This window comes from Octopus bimaculoides, chromosome 19 (genome assembly GCF_046866305.1).
Source record: "Octopus bimaculoides isolate indiv1 chromosome 19, ASM4686630v1, whole genome shotgun sequence".
In the NCBI taxonomy this organism is placed as follows: domain Eukaryota; kingdom Metazoa; phylum Mollusca; class Cephalopoda; order Octopoda; family Octopodidae; genus Octopus; species Octopus bimaculoides.
Window position 1 is genome coordinate 48611728 of NC_142946.1, and position 15082 is coordinate 48626809.

General features: G+C 34.0%; 1 protein-coding gene across 1 annotated transcript in view; it reads left to right on the forward strand.

Annotated features, from left to right (window-relative positions):
* Positions 1-15082, forward strand: part of LOC106877012 (dynein axonemal heavy chain 6) — an 80923-nt gene that overhangs the window by 986 nt on the left and 64855 nt on the right. The window contains exons 2-15 of the mRNA XM_089337607.1: positions 953-1158; positions 1588-1764; positions 2898-3000; positions 4171-4303; positions 5544-5691; positions 6080-6202; positions 7056-7190; positions 8378-8507; positions 8890-9007; positions 10548-10713; positions 11823-12061; positions 12615-12723; positions 13688-13808; positions 14904-15058. Of these exons, the coding sequence (XP_089193733.1) occupies positions 979-1158; positions 1588-1764; positions 2898-3000; positions 4171-4303; positions 5544-5691; positions 6080-6202; positions 7056-7190; positions 8378-8507; positions 8890-9007; positions 10548-10713; positions 11823-12061; positions 12615-12723; positions 13688-13808; positions 14904-15058 (2037 nt within the window). The 5' untranslated portion in view covers positions 953-978. The remainder of the gene's footprint in view (positions 1-952; positions 1159-1587; positions 1765-2897; positions 3001-4170; positions 4304-5543; positions 5692-6079; positions 6203-7055; positions 7191-8377; positions 8508-8889; positions 9008-10547; positions 10714-11822; positions 12062-12614; positions 12724-13687; positions 13809-14903; positions 15059-15082) is intronic.

A 15082-nucleotide genomic window follows, 5' to 3' on the forward strand; every position in this document is an offset into this window, starting at 1 on the left:
CCCACGCACGGAATTTTTCTTTTTCACAATGAATTCCAATATAATCAGAATCTACACCATCTGAAGCGTATTTTTAGTAAACGATAAAAGATATTAATTTTTCTGGAAGATATGAGGAAACAAAGTCGGAGGGGTGGGGGCTTTTGTGTAGATATACCTAAAAAATCTTGTATATCATCATTGTACATACAACATGAAGAAATCTGTATAATCTTAATATATATTATTTTGTTCGTTATCAGTAGGAAATTGGAAAGTTCTATAAAAATAAAATTGTCAGGTCTATGTTTAATCCTACTGCAATACAAATCAAAAGTATCAGAAAATACTACTTTTACTTTGTAGAGTAGCCTAAGCGAATTTTTTATTGTGCCCTCCAATTTTATATTAGTGATACCTATGGGATACTATCAAGGATTTTACTATTTTGAATAATGATTATGTGCAAGTTATAATAATAATAATAATAATAATAATAATAATAATAATAATAATAATAAACAGCTCAACAAATACCCTTGCACTGTTAATGTGGGAGAACTTCAGAAAATAGTGTTGCTAGGTTCCGCACACATTTTACGCCATGAGATGAGGACCTGCTGTGAGCCTAGGGTCAAGGGAAGACCCCGGTTCAGCAGAAGACAACAGACCATGTTTTATTTTATAATAATAATAATGATAATCTTCTATCTTTTGCTTGTTTCACTCATTAGACTACGGCCATGCTGGGGCACTGTCTTGAATTTCTTAGTCAAATGAACCAATCCAAGTACTTATTCTATCAGTCTCTTTGCCGAACTACTAAGTTACGGGGACATATACACACCAGCACCGGTTATCAAGCAGTGGTGTCTATTTTTTAAAAACTTTGGCTTCAAAAGTTAATTTACAGAAATACCTTCATGACAATAAATATTTGATTTTCTTAATGAAACATGTTTTTAATATTTAGGTGTCTGATTACAACCCCAAATCAGAATGACTACCAAAAGACCTCATATTCCTTACTCTAAGACTAATGAAGAAGTGAAGAAGCCAAAGCCACAATACCTCAATTATTTCCCTAAAACACCAAACATCCAAGACAACCAGTTGGTTATAAAGCAACAGAAGGCCTTAAAAGTTTTAATACATAATGTCCCTGGTTTTGCACTGATGGTATGATATCACTGACCTATTTTGTGTTCTTTTTTTAATACAAACTTTAATCATCATCATCATCACCATCATCATAATCGTCATCATCATCATCGTCGTCGTCATCATCATCATCATCATCATCATCATTTAATATCTGTATTCTATTTTGATATGGGCTGGATGGTTTGACAAGATCTGGCAAGCCACAGGACTACATCAAGTTCCAGTGTCAGTTTTGACATGGTTTCTATGACTGGATTAATGGGTCCTCTCAAACACAGCACAAAGGTCTTATGCCTAACTCTCACAACAAGACTCATACCTAACTCTCATAATTACTTTAGAATATCTGTAGAGATAACCCTAGCATGTGTTACTGTTTTTATTATTTCACAATAAATATTTTGCTTAAATTGTAAATTATGTAGCATTATTTTCACATTTCAGCCCAAATTACATAATGACAAATCACAAAGCAAACAAGCTGTTAACATTGAGGAAGAGATCAAGGATTCTAGTATTTCTTCAGAAAATAAAATTTCCACCACAGAAGAGATTCGTCTCCCAAAATGTCAATCACAGCCAGAAGGAAGGGAGACTACGAATAAACAGCATTCAAAAACTGTAAGATTTGAAATTGATTACTTCAACAATCAATGAGTGTGTATTTTGTGTGTATGTGTGTGTGTGTGCATGTGCTAGTGTGTTTGTTTGTGTGGTTGTCAAGATTATACATACACAATCTCACATAAAGTGAACTCCCATGAAGCTGTACTTTATACATACATGCATACATACATATGTAAATGTGTTCAGTTCTGACTGTCAGTGTCAGAAAAAAAAAGAATACTCAATAAAATAGTCGAGTTACTCTTTTACTCTTTTACTTGTTTCTGTAATTTATCTGCGGCCATGCTGGAGCGCCACCTTTAGTCAAGCAAATTGACCCCAGAATTTATTCTTTGTAAGCATAATACTTATTCTATCGGAGTCTTTTGCCGAACCGCTAAGTTACGGGGATGTAAACACACCAGCATCGGTTGTCAAGCGATGTTGGGGGGACAAACACAGACACACACTGCCAGCTATAGAAACTCTGCCAGATCAGATTGGAGCCTGGTGCTGCCATCTGGTTTGCCAGTCCTCAGTCAAATCGTCCAACCCATGCCAGCATGGGAAGCGGACGTTAAACGATGATGATGATGAGCTCCGTATTCTTTCTGTTGAAGAGCGTAGCTGGAAACGTCAAAGACTTTCCGTATTCCCGAGTGTCATACTAATACATCCTTTTGTTATTTACACCACCTGTCCTCGTCTGTTGTTATTATTTGTATATTCTCCCATATATATATATATATATATATATATATACACACTCACATATACGATGGGCTTCTTCTAGTTTCCATTTACCAAATCCACTCACAAGGCTTTGGTCAGCTCGAGGTTATAGTGGAAGACACTTGCCCAAGGTGCCAAACAATAGGACTGAACCCGGGACCATGTGGTTGGGAAGCAAGCTTCTTACCACATAGCCACTCCTGATGATAATATTTTATCTTTTTCTGATGTCATAACTTGCCTCAAGATCCTGTGCACCCACAAATGAAACACAAAGTAGCAAGAGACTAGACGTAAGCAAAACAAAAGACAAACACACACACGCACACATTCACATAATACAAAAATGCATGTATGTATAACAGAGATCCTTTTGTCTATTTAGAAATGCATAATCTTCTCTTTATATTTTTAAGGAAACTGAAAGTTATGATGAAAAACCAGATCAATATTGGTCAAAACAGAAAAAGCAATGCATGCGACAGAGAAGATATACACATTTAACAAATAAAACACATGGTAAATTGTACTTAAATATTATATTTTTGACCAGATATAATGATTTTGTTACTAAATGTTCTTAAAACTTCTTTCTTTTTATTCATTTTGGAATGTGCAACATTATCAGAGATAATGTGATAATATAGGTGCTTTTATACCCATGCTGGTGCCATGTAAAAAATACCCACTACACTCTTGGAGTGGTTGGCATTAGGAAGGGCATCCAGCTGAAGAAACTATGCCAAATCAGATTGGAATCTGGTGGAGTCCCCCAGCTTACCAGTTTTCAGTCAAACCATCCAACCCATGCCAGCACTGGAAAAAGGGATGTTAATTGATGACGACAATGACGATGACGCAGAAAATTGAAAGTGTACTTAGAGAAAAAAATATACCTTTTTGTAAATGTATGTCAACATGATAGAGGCACAAAGAAAATAACTAGAAAATTGTCTCATTTTTTTTTACTTCTTTCACTCATTAGACTGCAGCCATGCTGGGTCATTACCTTCAAAAGTTTTAGTCAAATAAATCGGCCCCTGTTCTAATATATTTCTTAAGCCTGGTACTTGTTCTGTTGTTCTCTTTTGCTGAACTGCTTAGTTACCAGGACATAAACAGGTGTATAGGCACAAAAACAGTCATAAAGACCTACACAAACACTTATATACAACAGGCTTCTTTTAGTTTCCATCTACCAAATCCACTCACAAGTCTCCATGAGCCCTAGGCTTTGTGCTAGGAAAATAAGAGGTAGAGAGGAGTGGGGTTTGAGAGAACGGACCAGAAGGGAACAGGTTTCGTGCCATGGAGGAGTCACATGATTGCTCACATTTTAGAAAAGAGGGTTGGAAGATGAAGCTGGAAAGTGATATAAATGGAAATGAGGTACCAGAGTGAACCTTTAAGGTACAAAGGTGGATAGGAATGAGTGGATCTGGAGTGCCATGTATGGGTTGGTGAAGTAGCGGATGTCAGCAGAGTAGAAAGAATGATACAATAAACAGTAGGATGGAAAAGAGATGACATGCTGGTGGAGAGGTTGCAGGTATGGATGGGGAAACAAGAGAGGCTGGCACAGTGTATAAAGAACACCAACTGGACAGAGATCTTTGTACATTATTGATATCATAGTTTTGTAGTATATCCTTATATCATTTATTATATTATTGGATTATGTCTTTGCAGATCAAATAAAAGAAGGTGAATGTAACCTTCAGCTGATCCTTCAAACAATGAAAGAAGATAACTCCAATAGCTTTATATATCTAAGTCCAGCAGTTCCAAAATCATCTGTTTTTTATCATTACTACAATCTCAAGTAGGTACAAAACTCTTTTCCTCAAACTGAGATTTATAGTCGATTACTTGACACCGCTAGCATATCGTTAATACAAACATATATTACAAGAGTGGAGGGTCAAATGTTAAAGCTAATTAACCCATTACCTACCAGTGATCTCATATGAGATCACTTAGAAATTACAAATTTCGTAATTATTTGTCAATATTTACAAATATCTAACCTTTTTGCTATTTCTACTAGATATATTTCTCTGATATTCAAATGAGGTTTGCTAATTTTTCACCTAATATCTCGCTTATTTCTATTTAAAATGTTATTTTGATCATTCCAGTGTGTTTCTAAGGCTGTTTTATGCTAGAAATCAAAGTTTCATAAAAAAAATTCCGGTTAATAGAATTATGGGAGGTAATGGGTTAAGCAAACATTTCCATTGAGAAGTGGAAATGTCTACACATTTACCAACCAAATTATTATCATCACTTAACGTCCATTTTCCACCAACTCTTTTTCTGCTTTTTCATACTTGCATGGCTCGGGCATAGGTTGATTATAGTCAATAGCAATATCTAATGTTTCTTGATCCTTATCCTCTCTACAAAACAATTTTACACATAACAATGTTTTATTTTAATTTAACCTCTTAGAAATTCCCTAATGAATGTTTTGAATTATATTTCAGTATTCTGAACTATGATTCATATAGTAAGCATTGCTTAATATTATTAAACATTTTTTTTTAGTCTCTAATATCTAACCTTCTTTTTTGAGTTCAAATTCCACCAAGGCCGACTTTACCTTTCATCCTTTTAGGGTCCATAAAATAAGTACCAGTTGAAGACTGGGGTTGATGTAATCGATTTATCCCCTCCTTTGAAATTGCTGGCCTTGTGCCAAAATCGGAAATCAATATTACTTAACATTTAAAAAAATATAACTTTTATTACATTATGATTGAATTTATATATTTTTTTTACTTGGTATAAGAATAAACACTATCACCTGTCCAACAGTAGTGGTCCTACTGAATTAGAAGATTGAACCTTGAGAGCCAAGAAAATGTGTGTGTGTGTGTGCATGCAAAAGTATGGCAGCTGATTGAAAATATAGTGTGAAAAATATCAATTTATTTAGCTCCATCAGTCGTCTCTACTGTATTTTCTGTTTTAAATACAAAATATTTCCTGGTTTGTGTATGAATGTATTTTCAAATTTTCAATAAATACTTTTCTTAGTTTTCTTTTTATAATTCTTCTAGAGTGGTAAATTTTGAAAACATCAATAAACATGACTACTGCACAATAAGTGCTGCAGGGGTGATGCGGTATTGTTCTGGACACGAGACAGAGTTCTTATACCTTGATGTCTGGGAACAAGAATATCGATATTTTATGCTGGTTAAAAAGGTAGGAATGAAACCTTTACAATAATATTTTTCATACAACTACTTATTGTAAACATTCATCCATCTTTCTTCTCTGGTCACTACTCTGGGGACTCTCTAAACAAAGAAATGAGATCATGTCATGCTGCAAACACCAAAATGTAAATTTTGCCTGTCCCGTTGTATTTACATTAAGTATGATACATAAATGCCTTTTATACAATATATATATATATATATAGATAACATGATATAATATGATATAGTATAATATAACATAATATATATATTTTCACATACATACACTTATACAAACCATTTCTTTAATTAATAAACAACATTGACATCAGTTTTAAACTACATTTTTTCTCCTAGGGAGTCTTTATATATTTATATATTTTGTAATCCAGATCCCAATTTTTGAAAATTTCCGAAAATGGAAAGCTTTCAGACGATGGAAAGTTAATGTTTCCTTTGATAAATTCCAAAAATGCAGAAAATTCCTGAGAGAAAACTTGTTTATTGTAAATGAGGTAAGAAATTAATCTTTTTATCTTTTATTTGTCTTTAGTCATTAGGGCATGTTAACTCTCTAAAACTCTGTCTGGTATACGTCAGTACCATTTCTAGTCTACCTTACAACTACACTGATTTGATAAACACCATTACAGTAGTAAACACACTTTATCATGATCCCTCTTATAGCAGTCCCTGAGCAAGAATTTTACAGGGGTCACAGTCTCCACGTCTTCTCTACATAACCTATAACCTATATTTGTCTGATTCTGTATGACTGTATACATACTTTATACATGGTTGTATTAAGGGCTTGGTTCTGGGTTACAAGTACTAAATTCCCAGTTTCTCATTTAAGGTTGTCTTTTCTAAACCAATCCTATGGCTATTCAGCTTTCGTGGGGAGTTGCATCTCTTCCAAATTGATCATGCAACGACATACTTTTGTATTTACTTTGTTTTTCTGCAATGATTCTCTCCTCGCAGATATATTAGCTCTCAATAATTTCTTTAACTTTGATGTAATAACTTATATGATTATCTCTTATTCATTAACTATTTTTATAAATAAAATAGCCATCTATTTATCATACTTAATGTATATACACTGCCAATAGGCCAGTTACTGCAGTACTTGTCCTGATATAACATCCCTTATGAATTTGCTGTGTTAAAAATGAGGTGAAAATCTCATTTCTCATTGCATCTTAAACATAGTGTGTCCATAAGTGATGTTATCTCAGGAAAATACCACAGTAACTGGCCTATTGATAGTGTGTGTACATTAGGTATGATACTTAGATGGCTATTTTAAATTAAATACTGCTTCAAGTGCCTATACTAGTTTTTTATAAATCTTTTAAATCATAGTCTCTTTGCCCGGCTCTTCTGAACGTTCAAGAAATGTGTCACCGTATTAGTGAGATGAGTTTATGTAAGATTGAACAAAATCACACTTGTTCACTAAAGGAGTTTAAAAAAGTCCAGTTGAATCAGTTACAAGAGGTAAGTATTCACCATCATTCATTCCCAACATCATAATCCTTATCATCCTTATTGATACTATTTTCATGTTTACTGTTTGTTATTTTGCCCAGATTAACATTGATTGGGGAGACCTATGATTAAATGTGTTATGGCCATAATCACCTCACTTTTATTTATATATATACATACATATATATATATATATATATATATATATATAGGGTAGAAAGTATGGTGGGTAATTACATGTGGTTGAATATATACAGAAGGAAATAAGATGATAAAACACAGATTTGTTTTACAATATTTTCTAATATATTCTTTAGTCTTGTAAAACAAATCTGTGTTTTATCATCTTATTTCTTTCCGTATATATATATATATATATATATATATATATATATATATATATACTGGAGTAAGCACATAAAATGTGCAACAAGGTGGAAAAAAGAGTACTCAAATACCAGAGGTAGAGTAATATGCTTTGTCCGATGAACGGGAACGTGAAACTCCAAGTAACAGTCTTTTGTTATATTTCTGCTGCTTTTAAATAAAGTATATATATATATATATATATATATATATATATATATATATATATATATATACCAACTCCAGTCAAACCCTCTAACTCATGCCAGCATGGAAAACGGATGTTAAATGATAGTGTCAAAATATATACAAACCGTTTATTAAAACAGATATAAGTTAATAAATATTATTAAATCTTTCTTCATGTTATGTCATTTATTGAATTAAGTCATGTCTTGGAACCAATTATCAGTATAAACCAAGGTATACTTGTACATCAAAATGCATAATTTTTTGAGTGTAGAATGAGTGAATTTATGAAAACTTATCACAATACATTAGTCACATGCCAGTTAATATGTAAGTAACAAAATCCAGTTATTCTACATCAGCAATGATACATTTCTGTTTTAATCTAATGATTCAGTCATTAAAACTTTGGCACTGAATTAGGTACCCTAAACATTTTGTTCAGCCTGTTCCTAATTACCATTGTAAATAAGAATTACTTCCAAAATTTACTGACTAAAAGATATGAATTATAAAAGCCATGTAGTAGAATACTATTTAAATATGTTTTAAATCACAAATTTCCATGTGATAACATTCTTTTAGGTGTTGCAAATTTGTAATTTCTGTAAATATAATGTCTTGAATTTTTTTTTTTTCAGGTTTCTGTGAAATTGAAAACTTTCCGAGATCTTGTGAAAGAGGTTGTTCGAACTGCTTGCCGTACTGCTCTTTTGGAAGCAGGTTTCACTCCAGATGATTATTATTTTGATAATGGAGAGAATAATATAGGTAAAAATTGATAATTTCAAAGAATAATTCACATAGTAATTTTTTTTCTATTCTAGTCACAAGGATTGGCATTTTGGAGAAGGGTGGGGAGGGTCTAGTTGATTACCCCACCCCTAGTACTCAACTGGTACCTATTTTTATTGGCCTGAATTATAGAGGTGAATAACTAAAACAATACAATTAGAAATATTTCTCCCTTGACAAATTTTATTAAGGGCATCCAGCTGTAGAAACTCTGCCAAATTTAGATTGGAGCCTGGTGTTGCCATCCGGTTTCACCAGTCCTCAGTCAAATCGTCCAACCCATGCTAGCATGGAAAGCGGACGTTAAACGATGATGATGATGATGATGATGATATTTTATTTTGTTTCCAAAACCCAGGTGAAGGTCACCATTATGATTCACAGGGCTATGATTATGATATTTTTGATGAAGCACCTGAAAAAATGACCTATACAGAACAAGCAAACAAGCGCAGTCATTGCAAAAGACTCACATGGTAAATCTATTTCTTAACATCAGATTGAAGCATATATGAGGTTGTGTGTTAAGACGCTAGACTATTATTCCTTTCCCAAAGAATTTAGTGTGCAATGAATACAAGTATAGTAGAAAGTGGGTTATACATCTTTAGATGTATACCTGACTTTCTTACTATAATATTATAGAATATAAACGGAACGCTGAACTCCAGACTATCAACTTAAACAACATTTATTCAGGTGGTAAATATGTACATCTTTAGTTTCTTGTTGTTACAGCTTCTGTGTGTATGAGCATAGTTGTTGGGACGTTGTTCTGTAGTTGTAAGCGAGCTGTCGAGCGTAAGTCCGAAAGATGTAGAGAGACAGCTTAGCATGTCCATTGCTCATGGTCGGCTGACCGTAAAAGAGAAAGATTAAAGCGGGAACGCTTGCTTGTTTAATTCCAAGCGTGCGTGAGACTACGCATGCGCACGGCGTTACTACACAAACAACTGAACTGAGAATGAAAACCAATTTAAAAACCTTAACCATCAAGAAAGTAGCAGTGTTTGGCAGTTCCTGGTTTATAACATAAATTAACTGTAAGTCATAACGGTATGAGTGGAGGCGCTATGGCCCAGTGGTTAGGGCAGCGGACTCGCGGTCGTAGGATTGCGGTTTCGATTCCCAGACCAGGTGTTGTGTGTGTTTATTGAGCAAAAAACACCTAAAGCTCCACGAGGCTCCGGCAGGGGGTGGTGGCGACTCTGGTTGTACTCTTTCGCCCCGACTTTCTCTCACTCTTTCTTCCTGTTTCTTGAGTAAAAAGCTGCAATGGACTAGCATCCTGTCCAGCTAGTGGGGAACACATATGCCATGGAAACCGGGAAACCGGCCCTATGCTCCACAAGGGGATAAGAGAATTTCCATACCATTCCATAATGGTATGAATCATAGCATTAAACTTCACTATTTGATTCGAAATGCTTGACTGTAGTCTCTGATTGTACAGAAGGAAGATCTTCTCGTTGAGTTTCAATGCTATTTCAGTCATTATGATTTCAGAAATATGTTTTCTAATCTATACTCCTCAACTTTGTGGTTTGAAAGCACAAAATGAAATTGTTCTTACCTCGAGTTGCAATTGGGGTCAACCAGTCAAATCATTCAGTTGTAATCATGGGTCAACTCAGCTGATTCCTAATCAGCTGAGTTGACCTGCCCCATGACCCTTAGCAACACATGACCTTCCTCGCCACAGACCCCCATAAAAAAGAAGCTGTCTTCAACCTTTTACTCGCCGACATGATGTCATCTCATCCCCCTTCCAGCCCCTTCATGACTTCGCTCCCTCTCCATTTCTGGTCACTTATCCTTCCACCACAAACTTAAAAACATTTGAAACATTGATTGCAAGTTTGACATTAAATCAATGAAATTTTCAGTTTATTTTTATGTTTTGTTTTTTTCTATTTTATTGGAACAAGCTAAGATTTGTTTGGAAGATAGCTGATGAGGATTTCTCTAAAATCAAAAATGAAATAAAACAATTAAGTCATTGTAATTTATTTTCAGTTTCATTCGATTAGCTGATTATTTGGTTGTCAACACCATGCATACTTTAGCAGTGAATTCAGTGTCAACCCTATTGAATAATTTTATGGAACAAATTCAAAATACACCCTCAGAAGAAAGCAACAACTCAGATGAAAATAATGAAAATAATGAAACATCAGCTAAGGTAAAAAGAGAAAAAAGAGAGAGAGGGAGAGGAAATTTTTTATGTTTTTAATATGTACTTTTTATGAATGATTTCAAGGTAATTTGTAAAGTCTCTCCCATGGAATGCTACAATGGAACTCAGATTTAATTCACTGAAAAAAAAAGATCATTGTCATCATCATCATCATCATTATCATCATCATTTAACATCCATTTCCCATACTGGCATGAGCTGGATGACTTGACAGGAGTCAGCAAGGCCAAGGGCCACACCAGGTTCCATAGTCTATTTGGTTTCTACATCTAGATATCCTTCTTAATGCCAACCACTTTACGGAGTGTACTTGGTGCTTTTTACATAACACCAACACCAGTGCTTTTTACATGTTTTATGTGCAACCATTATACCATTGTTTTAGAATATATGGTTAAAAGAAACACTTAACTGATTACAAAATTAGAGTGCTGGTGCAAAAGAAAACTTGACGCAAAAAAGGTTTGGTAGACAGTCTTAAACAACCTTTGTAAATGGCCCGGGTGAAGCTGACCACAGGTGCAGATCTCGGTGGTAAATCTCGGTGGTAACAGCAAACCTTTGTAAATAATCTTTGTCAAGTAATGGTATATTAAATTTAATGTTGCTTCTTTATTTCGTAGGTGTCATTTTTCTTCTGTTTATGCAACATTGAAGGCAAATATGAACTAAGTCTCTCCTCTATGACTGTTAAGGGAATTTGTGTATTTCTTAAATAAACATTTTGTAAGTTAGTAAGGGTGAGGAACATGCTTAAGAGATAATTATTTAAAGGAAACACTATTGTTAAAGACTAAAATTGCTATTTTACACCTGTAAATTTTTTTTGACATTACCTTTGTCTCTTTTTTTTTAATGCAGTTAGTTTATTTGAGTATAATGTGTTTTCTGCTAATATTTATATGAATAACAAAGCAGTGAGCTGGCAGAACCATTGGCACGCTGGACAAAATACTTTGCTTTTCGCCCTTTCAGGGTCGATAAAATAAGTACTAGTTGAACACTGGAGTCAACTTACCCCTGCCCCCAAAAATGCTGACCTTGTTCCAAAATTTGAAATCAATATTTATATGAATAACACTATTTTACATCAGTTGACAGATGAAACCCTAAGAAAACCAACTGTTTTATCACAATTCATACCAGAAGAAGATTCCAAAAGATTGATTCCATTATTTCTAACAGAACTTGTGCTTGAAAGAAATCAACTCTACTTTGATCCTGACGTTAACAGTTTCCAAAGTAATATTCAGGAAGTCATTCGCCATTTTCAAGATACTGTTCTTGGAGTTCCAAATTTAATACCTGATAATTATTTTGATGCTTTCACACAGTAAGTATCCACCCATTCATCCACCCATCTTCTCCACCCATTATTCCTGGGAGAGTTGCTGGGGTAGAGTTCTCGGGTACTTCCTCTATAGGATCCTATCTGGAGCAACCATCATTAGACTTCATTCCCAAGTTTGACCAACTGAATCTATGGATATTCTCCAACCACATTGGAGAAAATGCTTAGCAGAATTTATTCCAGTTCTTTATATTTTGAGTGCATATTCTACCAAGGGTGATTTTGCCTTTCATTCCTTCATGGTTCATAAAATAAGTACCAGCTGAACACTGGGGTTGATGTAATCAACTAGCACCTCTCCAAGCAAAATTTCAAGCTTTTTTCTTTTAGTAGAACCTGCTGGCCTTGTGCCAAAATTTGAAACCATTATTATTATTATTATTATTATTATTATTATTATTATTATTATTATTATTATTGTTAATTTTATTATTATTATTATTATTATTATTATTATTATTGTTATTATTATTATTATTATATGAAATTAAATTTTGAAAGTTAATTTTATTTTATTTTGCAATATTTTTTTCAGGCCAATTATAAATGGAAAATTTGAAGAGAAAACTTGTGGAGAAGGTCCCAGTTTATCAACGATGTTTGAGGAAGATAAATACTTACATCAACTTGTAATTAATATTCAGGTACATAACAAAATAGTTCCTATAATAGTGGATAATTATTTTCAGTCAATTCATTATTCTTGGTTGAAGTCTGATAGCTTCCTTTCTTGCTTAGAGTCTTCTGTCCAAAGAGGTTTTTAAACCAATATTTACACATCATCATCATCATCATCATCATCATCTTTTTACGTTCATTTTCCATGTTGGTATGGGTTAGATGGTTTGACTGGAACTGACAAGGCCAGGCCTGCACCAGGTCCCATAGTCTGTTTTGATTTGGTTTCTACCAGCTGGATGCCCTTCCAATGACAACCACTTTACAAATTGTATTGAGTGCTTTTTACATGACACCATCATCAGTGCTTTTTATGTGGCACCATCACCAGTGCTAAAGCTTTATTTGCTTCAATATCCACCGTTCCAAAAAAAGAATTATTTTATTTTCTCTTTAAGTTTATAAATTCTTAAGTCATCTGCAACATACAATTCTTGTTGGTAAGAATAAATTTGAAGGAAAACTTTGGTCCAGTGATAGAACATCTTTCATGCCTACAGATGTGGGTTCAAGTTCCATGAGTAGCCTTTCACTTTTTCTATTGAAAGGGTTTTTTTTTTTAACCCAATATTTACACACTATTAAGGCGGCGACCTGGCAGAAATGTCAGCACACCAGGCGAAATGCTTAGTGGTATTTCGTTTGTCTTTATGTTCTGAGTTCAAATTCTACCAAGGTCGACTTTGCCTTTTATCCTTTCAGAGGTCAATAAATTAAGTACCAGTTGCATACTGGGGTTGATCTAATCGACTGGCTCCACCTCCCCCAAAATTTCGGGGCTTGTGCCTAGAGTAGAAAAGAATATTTACACACTATTCTTTATAGCTTTACCTGCTTTGAATACTAGTTTGAAATATGGATTATTTTATGTCAACATTTGCATAAAATTTTAATTTGTATTTGCAATGTTATGATTTTTTCTTCTTTTAGGACACTTTAACATTTGCTTTTAACGCTGCTAACCAATATAGCAATGACTTTACTCCTTTTCTGCAATTTTACCAAGAAAATGAAAAATTTGATTCTGATAAACTTCAAGAAGAAAGTGATTGTAAGTTTCTTCAAACATTAATACATTTTTAGTTTTCCTAGTTAAGTAATGGCAAAACAAAAGTGATTTTTCTGTTACTTTAATTTGTAAATCTAATTTTAAGGAGCAAATGTTCTCTGCTTTTATTCTGAAAAAAATCTGTTAAGAAAGATAAATGAGACAGCAATCACAAAATTATTATTTAATGATTGTAGTATTTATATGTGTAATCATTAGCATGCTGGGCGAGATGCTTAGCGGCATTTTGCCTGTCTCTACATTTTTTAGTTCAAATTTTACTGAGGTTGACTTTGCTTGTCATCCTTTCAAAATCAATAAAATAAGTACCAGTTGAGCACTGGGGTCGATTTAATCAGTTTTACCCTCTCCTGCAAAAAAATCTGCTGGCTTTGACCCAAAATTTGAAACCAATATTTATGTGTGTGAAGGTGGTGAGCTGGCACAAATGTTAACATGCCAAGCGAAATGCTTAGCGGTATTTCGTCTGGCATTAAAACGGTGGTGGTGGTGGTGATGGTGGTGGTGGCGATAATGTTGGTGGTGGTAATGGGGGGGGGGGGTTAATGGTGGTGGGTGAGTGTGGAGGAGGAGAATGAGGAGGATGATTCTTAATAACATTGTATCAAGAATCCTCCTTTGCAAACTGCTTTGAAGAAATATATTACACTAAATATTGCGTTTATGTATTTGCTTTGCAAGATTCTTGATGTGAGATTGTGTGTTGAAACAGATATTGTTATACTTGGAGATGGTCATCTTTTGCCAATTAAACACACACATACTATATATTTGGCCTTCACTTCAGTTTTATTAGCATTACATTTTCTGTAATTCATTTGTCTGTCAAAGGTCTTTCATCACACATTCTGTGACCTCTTCAGTAGCTCTTTGTCCCATGTGTCTCCTCTTGTCCTGCCTATTCCATTTTGTTCTTCAAATAAATAGTGCCTGTGTTTCATTGTTTAAAGATGACCCTCCCCAAGTACAACAATATTATTAAATATGATTTGTATGAATCTTTCAGTTTTGTCCTATTCTAGTATAAATATAACAGTGATCAATATGAATTGTTATTTATTTCTTTGTCTGGATTAGTGGATGTCCAGTTCTTTTCAGAATCCCTAAAGCATTACCATATGCAACATAAAATGGCAGGAAACATTCAGAAACAGCGTCAGCTTGGTTTACTTTTAATTGATGCAACTAAGATGAAACAGCTTTTCATTCCTTCTCCAATACGCTGTTTAAATGTAAGCTATATTGTATTTTTTTTT